General features: G+C 46.9%; 1 protein-coding gene across 3 annotated transcripts; it reads left to right on the top strand.

Annotated features, from left to right (window-relative positions):
* Nucleotides 1-2,111: 2,111 nt before the first annotated feature.
* LOC119214425 (follistatin-related protein 1-like) lies at nucleotides 2,112-16,824 on the top strand. 3 transcript variants are annotated; one of them, XM_062566526.1, is made up of 10 exons: nucleotides 2,112-2,255; nucleotides 2,557-2,631; nucleotides 3,720-3,809; nucleotides 3,918-4,047; nucleotides 4,165-4,194; nucleotides 4,274-4,376; nucleotides 4,505-4,574; nucleotides 4,661-4,820; nucleotides 16,464-16,599; nucleotides 16,723-16,824. In XM_062566526.1, exons 2-8 carry the CDS (start codon nucleotides 2,557-2,559, stop codon nucleotides 4,709-4,711), a joined length of 549 nt encoding a protein of 182 aa, XP_062422510.1. In that variant the 5' UTR covers nucleotides 2,112-2,255; the 3' UTR covers nucleotides 4,712-4,820; nucleotides 16,464-16,599; nucleotides 16,723-16,824. The 3 variants fall into 3 exon arrangements, with proteins under 3 accessions (XP_062422510.1, XP_062422511.1, XP_062422512.1); XM_062566527.1 differs by having other exon boundaries at nucleotides 2,384-2,631; nucleotides 16,494-16,599; XM_062566528.1 differs by lacking the exons at nucleotides 16,464-16,599; nucleotides 16,723-16,824 and having other exon boundaries at nucleotides 2,384-2,631; nucleotides 4,661-5,670.
* The last annotated feature ends 331 nt before the right edge of the window (nucleotides 16,825-17,155 follow it).

Below are 17,155 nucleotides of genomic sequence, written 5' to 3'. Positions count from 1 at the left end.
TTGCATCTTGCGTCTCATTTTGTCCAGCTCCGTCTGCCGGTCTTGCATCCGCCGCCCAAAAATGCCAAAAATGCCTCTCTTCTTCTTTTTTAAGTCGAGGCAGATGTTCTCAAGGACTGTTTTGTCGTCCTCTAGATCTTGGATCCTGGTGATGAGGATCTGATGTCCTTTGGCGTTGGTATCCTCCATCTGTCGGATCTTTGCGACGAGACAAGACTCCGTGAAGGTGGTGGAGACCCTGTCTTTGTGGGTCTCCTCTTGGCTCTTTTGTAATGCAGCCAGAGACTCTGTTTCGATCTTTAGCAGTTTGTGTTCTTCTTCCAACTGTTGTTTGTTTTTGAGTTCGTTGGATGTCTTTTCCTCCAGATCGTTGTACTTCTGCTGCCAGGTCTCGTTGTTGACCATGAGTTCAGCACTTTTGACGGACAGTTGTTCTGTGGTCTTGGTGAGCTTCAGAGATAAATTCTCGTTTTCCCTGATAGTCTCGGCCAGAAGCTCTGTTTCGATCTTCAGATGTTTGTGTTCTGCTTCCAACTGGTGGTTTTTGGCCCTCTGCTCTGTATCTCTATGTGGAAATGCACTTATTGTAAGTCGCTTTGGATAAAAGCGTCAGCTAAATGACATGTAATGTAATGAATTAAATCATATTTATATTACACATAGTGGGTATTATATATATTCATTCACACATATATATATATGAATGAATTCTAAAATTACTTCAAAGAGAAGGAACAATCAGCCTTTATATCTGAGCATATATTGAAAATAACCTTTTGTCCATGATTAAAATCCAGAGAGTCTTGGTTTATGCCTTGCGCACTGTGTTAAAATCGGACGTGAGCATGCCAAAATATAAAGACAGTGTTTGAGTTCAAGTAAATTCAGGTTAATAAGTTGAAGAAAAAAGTTTAAACAAGTTGTGAGCAATATTGTCCTAGGATCTGGGATCAGATAATAACATCCTGACACAAGCAGTGTTGGTATCAATATTCTAAACTAAGGTCATGGTTCAAAGTGGGCCTAGGTGGTAGGTGGGCTGGAGCCGGCCCTGCACAAGAGAAATGTAAAACTTAGTTAAGTGTATAGTTGCTAAATGTTGATTTAAGTTTCAACATTTTTAACTATACAATGTAAATATAAATATATCAAAGTATATATATACACAGCTAAATGGACAGACTCAAATAAACGAGTTAATTTTAACACTGTCCCATGGGGTCCACACCCCACGGTGTCAATGTAACACTTTTTAATGTGTTGCCATTTTAACACTGTTATAGATTTAATTTTAACTCTTATATAGTTGGAATTTAACAATACCCAAGCGTATTGTCAGTGTTAAATCAACACTCAACGAAGTGTTAACAATTTAACTTGGAATAAGTGTCAAAATAGTGTTGAATACAACGTCATTTAGCTGATGCTTCTATCAAAAGCAACTTATGTTGCATTTTTAACACATAGAGTTTACATTTGATCCCAGCGAGCAGCTCAGGGTTATGTGCATTGCTCAGGGACACTTTGACATGGAACATGGAACCAACAACCCTGTGGTTCCTGGCACACCCTCTCTAACCCTTACGCCATATTACATGGAGTTGAGCCTGATACCAAGAAGTGTGACGCTGTACAGTTACATTTCAATCCTATCAAAGTGTTAATTTAACTCTACTAAGTGTTGCAAATGAATCTGATCTTGACACTGGATGATGACTCCAGCTCTTTGTACAATTGACTCTCTAAGAGTTGAATCAACTTTTTGCAGCGTGATTTCAACTCTGCACTTCAACACTGTTGCCGAACACTGGAAAATTAACTCTAAGGATTTTGCTGTATATATGTATAAATATATATATATATATATATATATATTTGACCATAACTTTAAAGCAGCTGTTCCCTTTCAGCTCCTCTACATTGTCTGAACATGTCAGCTGATCGAGAGCCTTTAACTTATCATTCCTCAAGGAGACAGATTGTGGGTGTTTCAGAAGGGGGGGCGGGGGCCTGGGGGGGGGCTGGAGGGGGGGGTTTCTGGACAGCTGCTCTCATTTCTCCCTCAGCATCCCTCCTCCTGACTCAGATGGTGTTTCCATGCAGAGCGAAGCAGATCCAGAAAACTTTTTTCATCGCTGAAAAGTGGATATTATTTTAAATACACCGTTGATTGACGGATTGGTTGATTGATTACTTCTGGCTGCTTCTCTCAGGTAGTTGAACACTTGGTTACAAACTGTTGTTGGACTGACAAGGTACGCCTGCTGTTATCTTATTATTTGTATTATCTATTCTATTAGCTGTATTCATAGTAGTAATGTCATGTCTCTTTTTCTCCTTGTTTCCTCCTCTCATCTCCTCGCTTCCTTTCCTTTCATCCCAGTTCATCTCCTACACTTGTTCCTCATATCCTTTATCCTGGCCTGTCATTTCCTCTCATCTCATCTTCCTCCTTTTTGTCCTCCTGTCTCCTCTCGTGTCCTCTTCTCTTTTCCCTTCAATGATCAACCTCCTCTTCATCCATCCTCCTCTTCGCTCCTCTCCTCTCTCCTCCAGATGTTGACCCTCTCAGTGCTCCTGCTGCCGTTGCTGCTCTCCTCTCCACTTGTCTCCTCCTCTCCTTTGGCCAAGGTAAACGGAAAATGTGATTTCTTCTTTCTTCAAAAGTCTAATTAAACAGAAAGATAGTTGGCTTTTTGAGTCGATTCTGTCGGTGAGTATCGAGCGCAAACTGCCTTTATTCCTACAGTGAAATGTGTGTGTGTGTGTGTGTGTGTGTGTGATATTAAGGCTGTCAGCAGCTCCTCTCCAGATGTGATCCACATTCCAACGCTGCTCCGGTTGTTTCCTCTGAGCTTTTATCACCTTCCAGTCAGAAGTGCAAAGTCAGGAGAAGATCAAGGGATTTTCTTTGTTTTCTTTACTTCTCGTCATCACAAAACCAGATGTGTTTAAAGCAAAACTAAAATAACGAGAAACAACTATACATTTAAAATATGGCGACTTGATGAAGGTGAGAAGGAAGCAAGAATAAGACAAGCAACGAGGGAGAAAAGACGAGTCAGAGACGAGGGAGGAGAAAATGAGGAGCACGAATTGTTCCACAGGTTGAGACATGAACTTAAAACAACTACAACACATTGTGTGTGTGTGTGTGTGTGTGTTTTGTTCTAGGCAGCTGTTTGCGGTGCAGCAGATGTCAGCTGGAGGCGGCAGATGTATCTATTGTGTGTGTGTTTGTGTTGTTGTATCAACATTCCATCCATGAATTTGCTTTTTCAACTCTGATGCCCACTTTTGTCTCTTTGTCAGGATCATCTCTGCTTATGGAGCAGTTAGATGTAGGATTCATGTATTCATCCTGCATGAATCCTGCAGGGCGGCTGCGACGTTCGGTTTATGCTGATTCTGTAGTTTTAGGAGAGGAAGACAAAAGATGAAGACGACATCGCTGGGCAGCTGGCTGTGTGTGTGTGTGTGTGTGTGTGTGTGTGTGTGTGTGTGTGTGTGTGTGTGTGTGTGTGTGTGCGCAGAGGGAGAGCCATTGTCATTCAAAACAGCCTGGGTCTCACTGGGAGGTTAAAGGTCACCATCTGGAGTTTGAAACACACACTTCTCACCTCTTTTCATTACTGCCCATACGAACCAGAAACATATACATACAAATATATGACACGGCTTCCTCTGTCTGTGTGTGTGTGTGTGTGTGTGTGTATCAGGACCAGTCAGTGTGCGCCAGGACTTTCTGCGGTGCAGGTCGAGAGTGTGTATCGACCGACAGAGGAGAACCCGTCTGTAGATGTTTACAGGTAAAACGCCGCGGATTCCACCATTTCATTCTAATTTGAATCATTTAACTCTTTGAGTCAACATTCTGTCATTTGTTATCTAACATTTTCACGCCTCTTCCTCGGCAGCAGTGCGACGCCACGGAGAGCTGGGTGTGTGGCAGCAACGGGCGATCCTACCGGAATCACTGTGAGCTGCACAGGGACGCCTGCACCACCCGAAACAAGATACACGTGCAGCACCCAGCACGCTGTCCGGGTCAGTACGCACACACACACTTTAAACACATCACACACACACACACACACACAGTTAGTTACAGTGTGTGTGTGCGAGAGAGTCGTGACAATCGTCGCGTGTGTTTTCTATTTGCAGAGAAACCGCCAAAGGCAGACGCGAGCCCCGGTGAGTCCGTGAGCCGAGGTTGACCTTTGAACCCGCGCAGGCCTTCGCCCTCGTTAACCCCTCTCATGTGTGCGCGCAGTGGCTTGCTTCCTGTTGCACTGCGACGGGCTGAGAGAGAGCGCGGTGCGGTGGATTCGGGAGGAGGCCCGGTCGAACGTCACGGCGGCCGACGCGCTGCTGAGGTACACACACACACACACACACATACACACACCGGCAGTGTTGTGGTCAAGATGTTATATAGAAAGCAACATTAAGTAGTAAATGTAAAATGTAAGTAAATGTTAACGGCGCTGTGTGTGTGACGCAGGTCTTGGATGCTCTCGGATGAAAACGCCGACTGGAAGCTGATCACAGACACACCCAGACACACCTTTGAGGTCTTGTTCTCCAACATCCTTTTAGTTTTAGAATGACTTTTCTAATATAAGTTGTGATGTCTGTGACGTGAGGATCTGTGTTTCAGGAGAGCATCGGATGGAGGAGGACGTCGGGGAAGGAGCAGAAGAAGAAGTGACGGAGGAGGAGTGGAGCAGCCGAGCGGCTGAGCTCAACGCGTTGCAGGAGGACGGTCGACACTGAACCTGCAGCCGCAAATCAGACAGTCGTAGCCGCCTCCTCGAGTTGTAATAGAACGACTTTATGAATGCTCAATTTATTTATTTTTGCAAACATTAGAAAGCAACACTAGTAGATATACTGCTACTCAATTTTACACATTTTATAACAACTACATTTCTATCAAAATAAATATGTTTATTTATCTATATTTTTAGAGTGCGCGCCATTCGTGTTGCGGTGCACACCAGGCGGGTGGGATTATCGTCTTCTAATGCACACCAGAGAGAGATTTTTGATTTTTAGAAAACCTTTATTTTACATAAAACAATATAAAACGAGCAACAAACATGCAATCAGACGACAACAAAATGCACTGCAAGCCTATGGCTCCTCACATCGTGTTGAAGGGAGGTTTAAAAACTAGTTCTTTTCCAGGCACACAACACACTATTTCCCCGTAACACCATTTTTCATTAAAATCTTTCATGTTATCCATGCTAGTAAAAAACCTAAAATCAACCCAGATTCTGGCTCTGACTCTTGCAATGAAGATATTCAGGGCCTCCTGCCCTACTCTGTCTTCTACTCTGTTTTTTCTGCTGGTGTAGATTGCCAGTTTTGCCTCTCCAACCAAATGGTTGAGCAGTTTCCCTTTTGCGGCGTTCGTTTTTGTGTAACTAGCTCCTAAAATAAATGTGACCCTGGACCAGGTCTCACCGAACCCTTTAAAAACATTCTTCAGTGTGTTAAACAGGTCACAGAGCCTCACACAATGATAAAAACAGTGAAACACAGTCTCCTCCTCTTCACAGAAAGGGCAACTCTTGGAAACTGTGGGATTAATAACTGAAATAAAAGTATTAACCGCAATGGCACCATGTAGTATCCTCCACTGAAGATCTCCTGTTCTCTTTTTTATGGGAGGTTTGTATAAAACCCTCCACACGGGTTTCACGCCAATGTCCAAGTTCAGATTCTGCCTCCACACTGTGTCAGCTCTGTGGTTCAACTTTTTCTTATTAAGCGCTTTCACACACTTTTTGTATATTGCCTTCCCCTTCACCATGTGGAAATCCATGGGTTTTCGATCAGATTCCTGGAATAGTGGTCCTAGGGCCCCATCCAGGTTCGGCATTAATCCTAGATCCGGAAAGGGATCTGTAGCATGTGGCGTTTCCTCTCCTTCTCCGTACTGCTGCAGCATCTCCATCTCGTCCTCGGTCAGCCTCCCTGCCCACCTGCTCAGGATCCTTCTGCTTTGCCGGATGGATTTCAGCCCGAGTCGAGATGCTACTGCCGATGCGTCTGCCAGTTCAGGACCAGCTACATCCACCAGTCTCTTCAGGGTGGTGGTTCCAGAGGAGCACAGCATGGTGGTCAGCCCTGGTGTCGTGTCATCTTGGATGTCCAACCTGGCTCCAAACACAAGTGGTTCCTGAAGCAGCCAGTGTATGGAGCATGTGGGTCCTAGTCTCTCCCATTTAAAACATTTCCATGCTTTCAGGAGTGACTGATAAAATAGCGATAATCCACCCAATTTACAAAGGTTAAAATCGGTTAGAAAAAGTGCGGTGTCCAGTTCCAGACCAGCTGCCGTCCGTAAAATGCAGTCCGTCACCCCTCTCCACACCACTTCCGTCTGACTTGAGAGATATCTTTGTAAAAACTGAATCCTAAAAGTGGTCACTCTGCTTTCAATGTGCACAAGCCCCTGCCCTCCTTCCTCTTTGGGTAAAAACAGTACACTCTGCGGGACCCAGTGCAGCCTGTCCCAGAAGAAATCTGTAAGGATGGCCTGTAGCTTCTGTGTGAGGCCTTTAGGAGGGTGTATGCAGGCCAGCTTATGCCACAGAGCTGAGGCTACCAGATTGTTAATTATCAGAGTCCTGCCTCTATATGACATCTGTGGCTTCAGCCACTTCCACTTAGCCAGTCTTCCCTTCATTTTCTCCTCAACCCCCTCCCAGTTCTTCTTTACCATGCAATCGTTCCCCACATACACACCAAGGTATTTTAACCCGTCTTTTTTCCAGGTCAACCCCCCCGGTAGGCTGGGCAGACCCTGCTCCCAGTTCCCTACTGCCAGTGCCTCGCTCTTCGCCCAGTTTACCTTTGAGCCTGACAAGGTGCCAAAGTTTTTAACAATTGTGCTCAGTGCGGTGATTTCCTTCTGGTTTTTAACAAAGATGACGACGTCGTCAGCGTACGCTGATAAAATAAAACCTTTATTAAAACCCTTTAAAACCAGGCCTCCAATGTTTGCTCTGATTTTGCACAACAGTGGTTCGATGGCCAGTGCATACAGCATTCCTGAGAGAGAGCAGCCCTGTCTCACCCCTCTACACACTTTGAAGGGAGCGCTAAGGCCCCCATTAATTTTCAGCACACTCTCAATGTCTTGGTACATCACCTTAATCATGGCTATGAGACCTGGGCTGAGGCCAAAACTCTCTAGGGTCTTCCAGAGGTAAAGGTGCTCAACCCGGTCAAAAGCCTTTTCCTGGTCTAATGAAATGAGACCAGTTCTCATGCCCAAAGAACCAGAGATGTCCAAAATATCACGAATTAAGGACACATTGTCCAGTATACTCCTACCAGGCACGCAGTAGGTTTGGTCTTTATGGATGACCTCGCTCATCACCTCTCTTAGCCGGTTGGCCAGTGCTTTGGACAGGATTTTATAGTCTGAGCACAGAAGGGAAACCGGACGCCAGTTCTTCATTTCCTGCAGGTCTCCTTTTTTTGGTAAGAGAGTAATCACTGCCCTTCTGCAACTGTGCGGTAGCATCATGTCTTTAAAACTCTCGTTGAACACGGATAAAAGATCCTCTCCCATCTCGCTCCAGAACTCTTTATACAGCTCCACCGGGATCCCGTCTATTCCAGGGGCCTTGCCGCCCTCCATGCTGAGCAGAGCAGAGTGTAGTTCACCTGCTACCAGCAGACTCTCCAACCCGGCATTCACCTCTTCCGGGACCTTTGGTAGCCTTCCACAGAAAAAGTCAAACAGTTTGTTATTGTCCTCATACTCGCCAGAGTACAGGTCTGAGTAAAAACTTGCTGCTCTTCTCCGGATATTTTCCGTGTCTCTGAGTTCTTGCCCTGAATCAGAGCGTATGGCGTGGATAACTCTCCTCTGCCCGTTCTTCTTCTCCAAACCGAAGAAAAACTTTGAGGGCGCATCCATTAGCGCTGCAGCCATGAACCTGGACCTGACCAGCGCCCCCTGAGCCCTGGTGCCCAGCAGGTCTGCAAGAGCAGATTTTTTAGAGTTGAGATCTTTAATATGACCTCGATTTCCAGTGGATTCTGCTAGTTTCTGCAGTTCCACAATTTCAGTCTCCAGATTTCTCATAGATTTGGTGATGTCCCGTGTGACATTTTGAGTGTACTGTTGACAGAGCTGCTTTATCTCAACTTTCCCCCTGTCCCACCACTGTTTCAAAGACGTAAAACTATGCTTTGTTTCTTTAAAACTGTTCCAAAAAAACCTAAATACCTCCTTAAAATGTGCATCTTCTATGAGGGACGTGTTAAAATGCCAGTATGCGCTTTTTGCCCTCACGTTTGGGATAAAAACATTGCACAGAACCAGAGCGTGGTCAGTGAACCCAACAGGCAGTATGCTGCATTTTTTAAATATGTTGAACTGGTGTTTAAAGCAATAAAACCTATCCAGTCTGGCCAGGGACATTAAATTCCCTCTGGAATGTGCCCATGTGTATTGTCTTTCGTCTCCGTTTCCCCTCCTCCAGACATCGACCACCTCATGTTGCTCTACCAACTGCCTCAGTGCTCTTTGTGACGGCCTGTGAGGTTCCTGGTGGTTCCTGTCTTTGGCATCGTCCTCCGTACAGTTAAAATCCCCTCCTAGAAATAAGAAGTCCTCCACCTTGACTCTGCTCAGTGTACTGCTTAAAATGTTTAAAAAGACCACTCGTTCAGGCCCAGAGACAGGTGCATACACATTTACAAAGATGAAATTAAAACGTTCTAGTTTTGCCCTCACCACAAGCAGCCTGCCCTCCACCACCTGCTCCACTTCTAGGTCCTCCGGGGCACATCTTTTGGAGAAAAGGATCCCCACCCCCCCACTGGTGTTGCTCTTGTGACTTAGCACCACCTCACCCCCCCACTCCCTCTTCCAATCAGTCTCATTTGTCGAGTCACTATGAGTTTCTTGTAGAAACATCACATCAACAGTTTTTACTTCCATTATCTGGTGAAGTAGGGACCTTTTCACAGAGTCTCTGGCTCCGTTCATGTTGAGTGTGCATATATTTAACAGACTCATAGTTAAATAAGTTAAAAACAACAAACAAAACTTTAACTTGAGGAAGATCTGTGCGATCCTAATGTTCATCGTCCCCTTCATCATTTTCAATTTCCTTATTAATTTTTAAAACTATCTTTTTTACCCTGAAGACTTCTTTTGTTGTGAAGCCTCCTTTGCTTTTGCTGCTTAAATGTGTTTTTAATATGTTAGCGAGCTTCTCCTCGTCAGAGAAGTAGTCTCCTAACTCCACTCCCCTTTCACCTTTTGTCTTCTGTAAAAAAGCTTTTATTCTCCCCACACTGTACTCTTTGGTGACCCTACGGCTACAAGGCCTTGCGCCGGCCTCGTTGTCAGCAACCGAGTCCTCTTCCATGCTGGACTCACCCTCTTCTGCTCCTTGGCTTCCTTGTGTCGTGCTTACTGCCACTTTTTTAGCCTGTGAGCTTTCCCTACTCCTCGTCTTTCTCTTTAAACGGGGGATTTTAATCACCTCCTCATCTGCCTCCATATCCACCTCACTGCCCGTCAGTCCAGTTTCTTTCACCACATTTTCACTCCCATTTTTTCCTTCTCCTGTGTTCTGTCTCTTTCCTGTCTCCACCTGTCCTCCAGTGCACACTTGGCTGTTGTCTTGTGCGCTTACCTGCACCACCACTGTCCCCTCTTCTTCTCCCTGCTGGACCAATTTAGTTTCCTCTTTTCCAACCTGTTGGCTCACCTCTGTCCCCTCTTTCTCTGCCTGCTGACCCACCTCTGTCCCCTCTTTCTCTGCCTGCTGACCCATCTCTGTCCCCTCTTTCTCTACCTGCTGACCCATCTCTGTCCCCTCTTTCTCTGCCTGCTGACCCATCTCTGTCCCCTCTTTCTCTACCTGCTGACCCATCTCTGTCCCCTCTTTCTCTGCCTGCTGAGCCATCTCTGTCCCCTCTTTCTCTGCCTGCTGACCCACCTCTGTCCCCTCTCCTTCCACCTGCCGCACCCCACTCGTCCCCTCCTTGCTCACCTGCTGCACCCCACCTGCCTCCCCTTGGTGTTGCTCTTGTCCGCCCTGCTTGTCTCTTCTGTCCTGCTCATTGTCCTTCTGACTTGGGTTTTTCTTGGTGCTGTCCTGTTCAGCAGATTTCTTTTGAGGACACGCTCTGCTCTGGTGACCCTCTCTCCCACAACTAAAACATTTCATGTTGTTGGAGGTTGCAAAAATGACATAGTCAAATTCTTCCACTCGCAGTTTGAACACAAGGTTTAGCTCTTCGTTCCTGTTATTTAGTATCATGTATAGCTGCCTCCTATGTGACACCACATGCTTCAATAATGGAGACTTGCACCCGAAAGACAGTTTCTTGATTTGAGACATTATTTTCCCATACCTCGATAGCTCTCTTACTATTGTCTCGTCCTTAATAAAAGGTGGAACGTTTGACACGGTGACTTTAACTGCCGGTGTGCTTAGAGGAAAGACAGGTACATACGTATCAAAGACCACGATCCCTTTTTCCACCACCGTGTTTGCTTTAATTACGCTATCTAAGAAAATTACCACAGCATTGTTCATCCTAGCAGCGGACTTCACGCTGTTGTGACCGACTAACTCCCCCACTGCCAGGCTGCAGTCCTCCGCTGAACACGGGAAACACGGCGCGATCCTCACGCCGTGTTTCCTGGTTAGCTTGTGCAGCTCCATGCTGGCGCTTAGCGCGCCGAGCAGCACACGCTGCCCGACTGCACCAAACAGACAAAACAATCACACAATACACACACACAGTCCTGTGGCCCCTACACACCACAACACACTCTCATACACAACTATCCAGAAACCAGATCAAAAAGATGATCGTTAGTACCGCTCTCACAACCACGCTCCGTACTCTCAGCACTCCTTCCTGAGAGAGAGAGAGAGAGAGAGAGAGAGAGAGAGAGAGAGAGAGAGAGAGAGAGAGAGAGAGAGAGAGAGAGAGAGAGAGAGAGAGAGAGAGAGAGAGAGAGAGAGAGAGAGAGAGAGAATAACAACAACAAAACAAGAACAAGAATATGCCCCTTGCTGGTCACAGTGTGACACTACAACGTGCTCTGGTTTCGACTTTGTTCTCCACCGACATACACAAGAGCAGGGCCGGACCTTCCTGTAGGCGACCAGGTGTAGGTGCGTTGGATTGTGTTTTTTTGGGGAAATACAGATATTTTTAATGTTCTTTTGAATCGCTCTTAGTCTGGACTCTCCCCTGAGACCTGTTGTGGTTCTCGGGCCACAGAGACAACAGATCACATCACTGAGCCACGCAAACTCCTCCACCGCGTTAAGGTGCCGATTCACAGAGGAGACTTTTTTTTTTTTTAATGTGGGAAACCATAAGGGAGGGGAAAAACCCACAAGGGGGGGGGGGGCGCTGTCAACCCCAGATGTGATTAGGGTTGAAGCGGAGGGGAGGGGGGGGGGGGCGCTGTCAACCCCAGATGTGATTAGGGTTGAAGCGGAGGGGAGGGGGGGGGGGGGCGCTGTCAACCCCAGATGTGATTAGGGTTGAAGCGGAGGGGAGGGAGGGGGGGCGCTGTCAACCCCAGATGTGATTAGGGTTGAAGCGGAGGGGAGGGGGGGGGGCGCTGTCAACCCCAGATGTGATTAGGGTTGAAGCGGAGGGGAGGGAGGGGGGGCGCTGTCAACCCCAGATGTGATTAGGGTTGAAGCGGAGGGGAGGGGGGGGGGGCGCTGTCAACCCCAGATGTGATTAGGGTTGAAGCGGAGGGGAGGGAGGGGGGGCGCTGTCAACCCCAGATGTGATTAGGGTTGAAGCGGAGGGGAGGGGGGGGGGGGCGCTGTCAACCCCAGATGTGATTAGGGTTGAAGCGGAGGGGAGGGGGGGGGGGGCGCTGTCAACCCCAGATGTGATTAGGGTTGAAGCGGAGGGGAGGGGGGGGGGGGCGCTGTCAACCCCAGATGTGATTAGGGTTGAAGCGGAGGGGAGGGGGGGGGGGGGCGCTGTCAACCCCAGATGTGATTAGGGTTGAAGCGGAGGGGAGGGGGGGGGGGGCGCTGTCAACCCCAGATGTGATTAGGGTTGAAGCGGAGGGGGGGCGGGGGGCGCTGTCAACCCCAGATGTTTTTTGGGGTTGAAGCGGAGGGGGGGGGGGGGGGGCAGATGGATGAGGCGATGGAGTGGGAGATGAAGGGAGGGGATCTTACTGGCATCTCAGGCACGTTGATGTTGACGCCCTGGATGGTCTCCTTTTTTTCTCTTCTCTCTATTTTTTGGATTCTTGCATCTTGCGTCTCATTTTGTCCAGCTCCGTCTGCCGGTCTTGCATCCGCCGCCCAAAAATGCCAAAAATGCCTCTCTTCTTCTTTTTTAAGTCGAGGCAGATGTTCTCAAGGACTGTTTTGTCGTCCTCTAGATCTTGGATCCTGGTGATGAGGATCTGATGTCCTTTGGCGTTGGTATCCTCCATCTGTCGGATCTTTGCGACGAGACAAGACTCCGTGAAGGTGGTGGAGACCCTGTCTTTGTGGGTCTCCTCTTGGCTCTTTTGTAATGCAGCCAGAGACTCTGTTTCGATCTTTAGCAGTTTGTGTTCTTCTTCCAACTGTTGTTTGTCTTTCAGTTCGTTGGATGTCTTTTCCTCCAGATCGTTGTACTTCTGCTGCCAGGTCTCGTTGTTGACCGTGAGTTCAGCACTTTTGACGGACAGTTGTTCTGTGGTCTTGGTGAGCTTCAGAGATAAATTCTCGTTTTCCCTGATAGTCTCGGCGAGAAGCTCTGTTTCGATCTTCAGATGTTTGTGTTCTGCTTCCAACTGGTGGTTTTTGGCCCTCTGCTCTTGGAGTGACTCTTGAAGAGAACCGTTGGTGGAGAGTAAGCCTGTTACTTTAGACTCCATGGACTGTTGTTTGTCTTTCAGTTCGTTGGATGTCTTTTCCTCCAGATCGTTGTACTTCTGCTGCCAGGTCTTGTTGGTGACCGTGAGTTCAGCAATTTTGACAGACAGTTGTTCTGTGGTCTTGGTGAGCTTCAGGGATAAACCCTCATTTTTCTTGATAGTCTTGTCCAGAGCCTCTGTTTCTATTTTCAGATGTTTGTGTTCTGCTTCCAACTGGTGGTTTTTGGCCCTCTGCTCTTGGAGTGACTCTTGAAGAGAACCGTTGGTGGAGAGTAAGCCTGTTACTTTAGACTCCATGGACTGTTGTTGGTTTTTCAGTTCGTTGGATGTCTTTTCCTCCAGATCGTTATACTTCTGCTGCCAGGTCTTGTTGGTGACCGTGAGTTCAGCAATTTTGACAGACAGTTGTTCTGTGGTCTTGGTGAGCTTCAGGGATAAATCCTCATTTTCCCTGATAGTCTTGTCCAGAACCTCTGTTTTGATCTTCAGCAGTTTGGGTTCTGCCTCCAATTTCTGGTTTTTGGCCCGCTGCTCGTCCAGGCTCCCATGAAGAGAATCGTTGATGGAGAGTAACTCTGTTATTTTAGATGCAAAGGACTGTCGTGCGTCTCTCAGTTCGTTGGATGCCTTTTCCTCCAGATCGTTATACTTCTGCTGCCAGGTCTTGTTGTTGGCCCTTTGAACAGAAAATTGTTCTGTGGTCTCTGTGAGCTTCAGGGATAAACCCTCATTTTTCTTGATAGTCTTGTCCAGAGCCTCTGTTTTGATCTTCAGTAGTTTGTGTTCTGCTTCCAACTGTTGATTTTTAGCCCGCTGCTCGCCCAGCGCCTCTTGAAGAGAACCGTTGGTGGAGAGTAACTCTGTTACTTTAGACTCCAAGGACTGTTGTTTGTCTTTCAGTTCGTTGGATGTCTTTTCCTTCAGATCGTTATACTTCTGCTGCCAGGTCTCGTTGTTGAGCGTGAGTTCAGCACTTTTGACGGACAGTTGTTCTGTGGTCTTGGGGAGCTTCAGGGATAAACCCTCATTTTCCCTGATAGTCTTGTCCAGAGCTTCTGTTTTGATCTTCAGCAGTTTGTGTTCTGCTTCCAACTTCTGGTTTTTGGCCCGCTGCTCGTCCAGCCTCCCACGAAGAGAATCGTTGATGGAGTGTAACACTGTTACTTTAGACTCCATGGACTGTTGTTCGTCTTTCAGTTCGTTGGATGTCTTTTCCTTCAGATCGTTATACTTCTGCTGCCAGGTCTTGTTGTTGGCCCTTTGAACAGAAAGTTGTTCTGTGGTCTCTGTGAGCTTCAGAGATAAACCCTCGTTTTCCCTGATCCGCTCGGCCAGAGCCTCTGTCTCGATCATCAGCAGTTTGTGTTCTTCTTCCAACTGCTGGTTTATGTCCCGCTGCTCGTCGAGGTCTAAAAGCTTGTTTTTGTGGTAGCTGACCAGCCGAGCATAGGCCAAATCTTTGGCTTGTAACTGCTGGCCCAAATCGGCCTTAACAGTTTCCATGTTGGCCTTAAGGCTGTTGACTTGCCTTTTCAGGGTGTGCACTTCATTGTTGGCGCGAGAAGGTGCAAAATTCACATTGTTTTCAGTCGGAGGAAGTCCGAAGCGTGAGGGGCGAGCTCCAGCTCTCGGGTTGTTTCCGCGGTACATTGTGAAAAGAAAAAAAAAAGTGAGGGTATCTTTAAAAATACGCCTTGAAAAGAGCGAAATGCCCTAAAAAGGCTGTCGTAAACCACTCAATGTAGTCTCTGAAAAATGGTGATGAATCTTTCAAAAGTCTACTTAAGTAAGTAAAGGACAGCCTTTAAAAAGGCTTTTTTTGTCGTAAACCACTCGATGTAGTCTCTGAAAAATGGTGATGAATCTTTCAAAAGTCTACTTAAGTAAGTAAAGGACAGCCTTTAAAAAGGCTTTTTTTGTCGTAAACCACGCACTGTAGTCTCTGAAAAATGGTGATAAATCTTTCAAAAGGCTACTTACGTACGGAAAGGACGAAGGATAATCTCTCTCAAGAACAAATCCAAGTGCTCGGCTCTGTAAACAGAAGGGCAATGGCACTCTGAAGCTCTATGTGAGTGACACATCACTTCACTTGATGATGTCATCGCATTCCGTTGCTATGGAACCCCCCTGGTGGTGATGCTATTGACACATGAAAAAGTAGCGCACAACAAAACCCACTATGTGTAATATATATATATATATATATATATGTGTGTAATATATATATATATATATATATATATATTACACATAGTGGGTTATATATATGTGAATTAATATACAGAAAATCAGGGCCGGCGCTAGCCATTTGGGTGCCCTAAGCACAAATGCTTGGTGGTGCCCCCCCCCCCCCCCAACCAACGAACCAACCAACCACCACCAAAGGAATAACAACCATTCAGAATGTCTTAGTTAGGTTCTCTTTATTCTCTTTATCTTAGTTAGGTTTACTTTATTGGAACTGAACATTGTAAACGCAGAAAGTATTCAAGTATATAACCGTGTAAGTAATAATGTGCACATTTCTTCAGTAAGTACAAATAATAATAATAAAGTGCAAACTGCACAGTAGAATTTTACTTTACCATCTCTATAAAAGAGACCATTCTGCTATCCGATAGAACAATATTACAAACATTTTCACTACCATCAGTTGTCAAAGGCCCTACAGAGGCACACGCCTGCATTTCCTAGCTGCAAAATCAGCTCTCAGGTCATATGACAGTTTCCGAGCCACGTCCCCATTGATGCTGATGACAGCCAGACCTCTTAAACGTTCCTGCCCCATTGATGAGCGCAGGTACGTTTTGATTAGTTTGAGCTTTGAAAAGCTTCGCTCAGCAGAGGTAACCGTGACAGGGAGAGTCAGTGCAATACGAAGAGCAAACCACAGATTGGGATATGCCGCTTGAAGCCGATTGTTATGCAAAAACGTAAATGATAACATGAAAAACAAATGATAACAGAAACGGTAACAGAAACTTTGGGCGGCCCGCGGACGAGTACCGAATACGACCCACGGCGGTCCGTGCGGACATTATGAGCGTGAGTACATGTGGGCAGCCGGCCGCCCGGTGACCGCTAGCAACGGTCCTCACGAGACAAAGTTTGGGGACCCCTGATTTAAAACATTGTCTTAGCTGAGAGCGACGCGCGAGCAACATCCCGCTTCTCTTTTTTCTTCTTTTTTCCGCCCCCGACTCTTGATGCCTTTTCGAAGCCGTTTCAAAGCTGTCTGCCACATTTGAGATTTGAGGCATAATGGAACAAACCACTGGGAGGTGGGGGGAGGGGGGGCCGCACAGGAGGTTCCCCTTTTTCTCCACTAATTTGGTCTAGGCCTATTACTTTTTGACTTTGTATTGAATTTGCATATTAGCATGCTTTAGACATATTTTATTTGTTATTTATACTAGTAGCCTACTGTGATGATTTTTCACGTCCCAGATTTTTTGGTGCCCCCCCAGGCACTTGGTGCCCTTCGCGCAGCGCGTGATGTGTGTGTGCGGAGCGCCGGCACTGCATACAAATATATGACACGGCTTCCTTTGTCTGTAAGTGTGTGTGTGTGTGTGTGTGTGTGTATCAGGACCAGTCAGTGTGCGCCAGGACTTTCTGCGGTGCAGGTCGAGAGTGTGTATCGACCGACAGAGGAGAACCCGTCTGTAGATGTTTACAGGTCAAACGCTGTCCGGGTCAGTACACTGACACACACTTTAAACACATCACACACACACACACACACACATATACAGTTAGTTACAGTGTGTGTGAGCGATAGAGTCGTGACAATCGTCGCGTGTGTTTTCTATTTGCAGAGAAACCGCCAAAGGCAGACGCGAGCCCCGGTGAGTCCGTGAGCCGAGGTTGACCTTTGAACCCGCGCAGGCCTTCGCCCTCGTTAACCCCTCTCATGTGTGCGCGCAGTGGCTTGCTTCCTGTCGCACCGCGACGGGCTGAGAGAGAGCGCGGTGCGCTGGATTCGGGAGGAGGCCCGGTCGAACGTCACGGCGGCCGACGCGCTGCTGAGGTACACACACACACACACACACACACACACACACACACATACACACACCGGCAGTGTTGTGGTCAAGATGTTATATAGAAAGCAACATTAAGTAGTAAATGTAAAATGTAAGTAAATGTTAACGGCGCTGTGTGTGTGACGCAGGTCTTGGATGCTCTCGGATGAAAACGCCGACTGGAAGCTGATCACAGACACACCCAGACACACCTTTGAGGTCTTGT

This window comes from Pungitius pungitius, chromosome 13 (assembly GCF_949316345.1).
Source record: "Pungitius pungitius chromosome 13, fPunPun2.1, whole genome shotgun sequence".
Taxonomy (NCBI): domain Eukaryota; kingdom Metazoa; phylum Chordata; class Actinopteri; order Perciformes; family Gasterosteidae; genus Pungitius; species Pungitius pungitius.
Note: the sequence above shows the minus strand (reverse complement) of the source record. Positions and strands in the feature narration are given on the sequence as shown.

What these genes read in the sequence shown, in the direction of transcription:
- LOC119214425 (XM_062566526.1), top strand. Translation starts at nt 2,557, where the DNA reads ATGTTGACCCTCTCAGTGCTCCTGCTGCCGTTGCTGCTCTCCTCTCCA. An exon ending in CCTCCTCTCCTTTGGCCAAG is followed by an intron (nt 2,632 to 3,719) that starts GTAAACGGAAAA and finishes TGTGTGTATCAG; the next exon opens with GACCAGTCAGTGTGCGCCAG. An exon ending in GCACCCAGCACGCTGTCCGG is followed by an intron (nt 4,048 to 4,164) that starts GTCAGTACGCAC and finishes TTCTATTTGCAG; the next exon opens with AGAAACCGCCAAAGGCAGAC.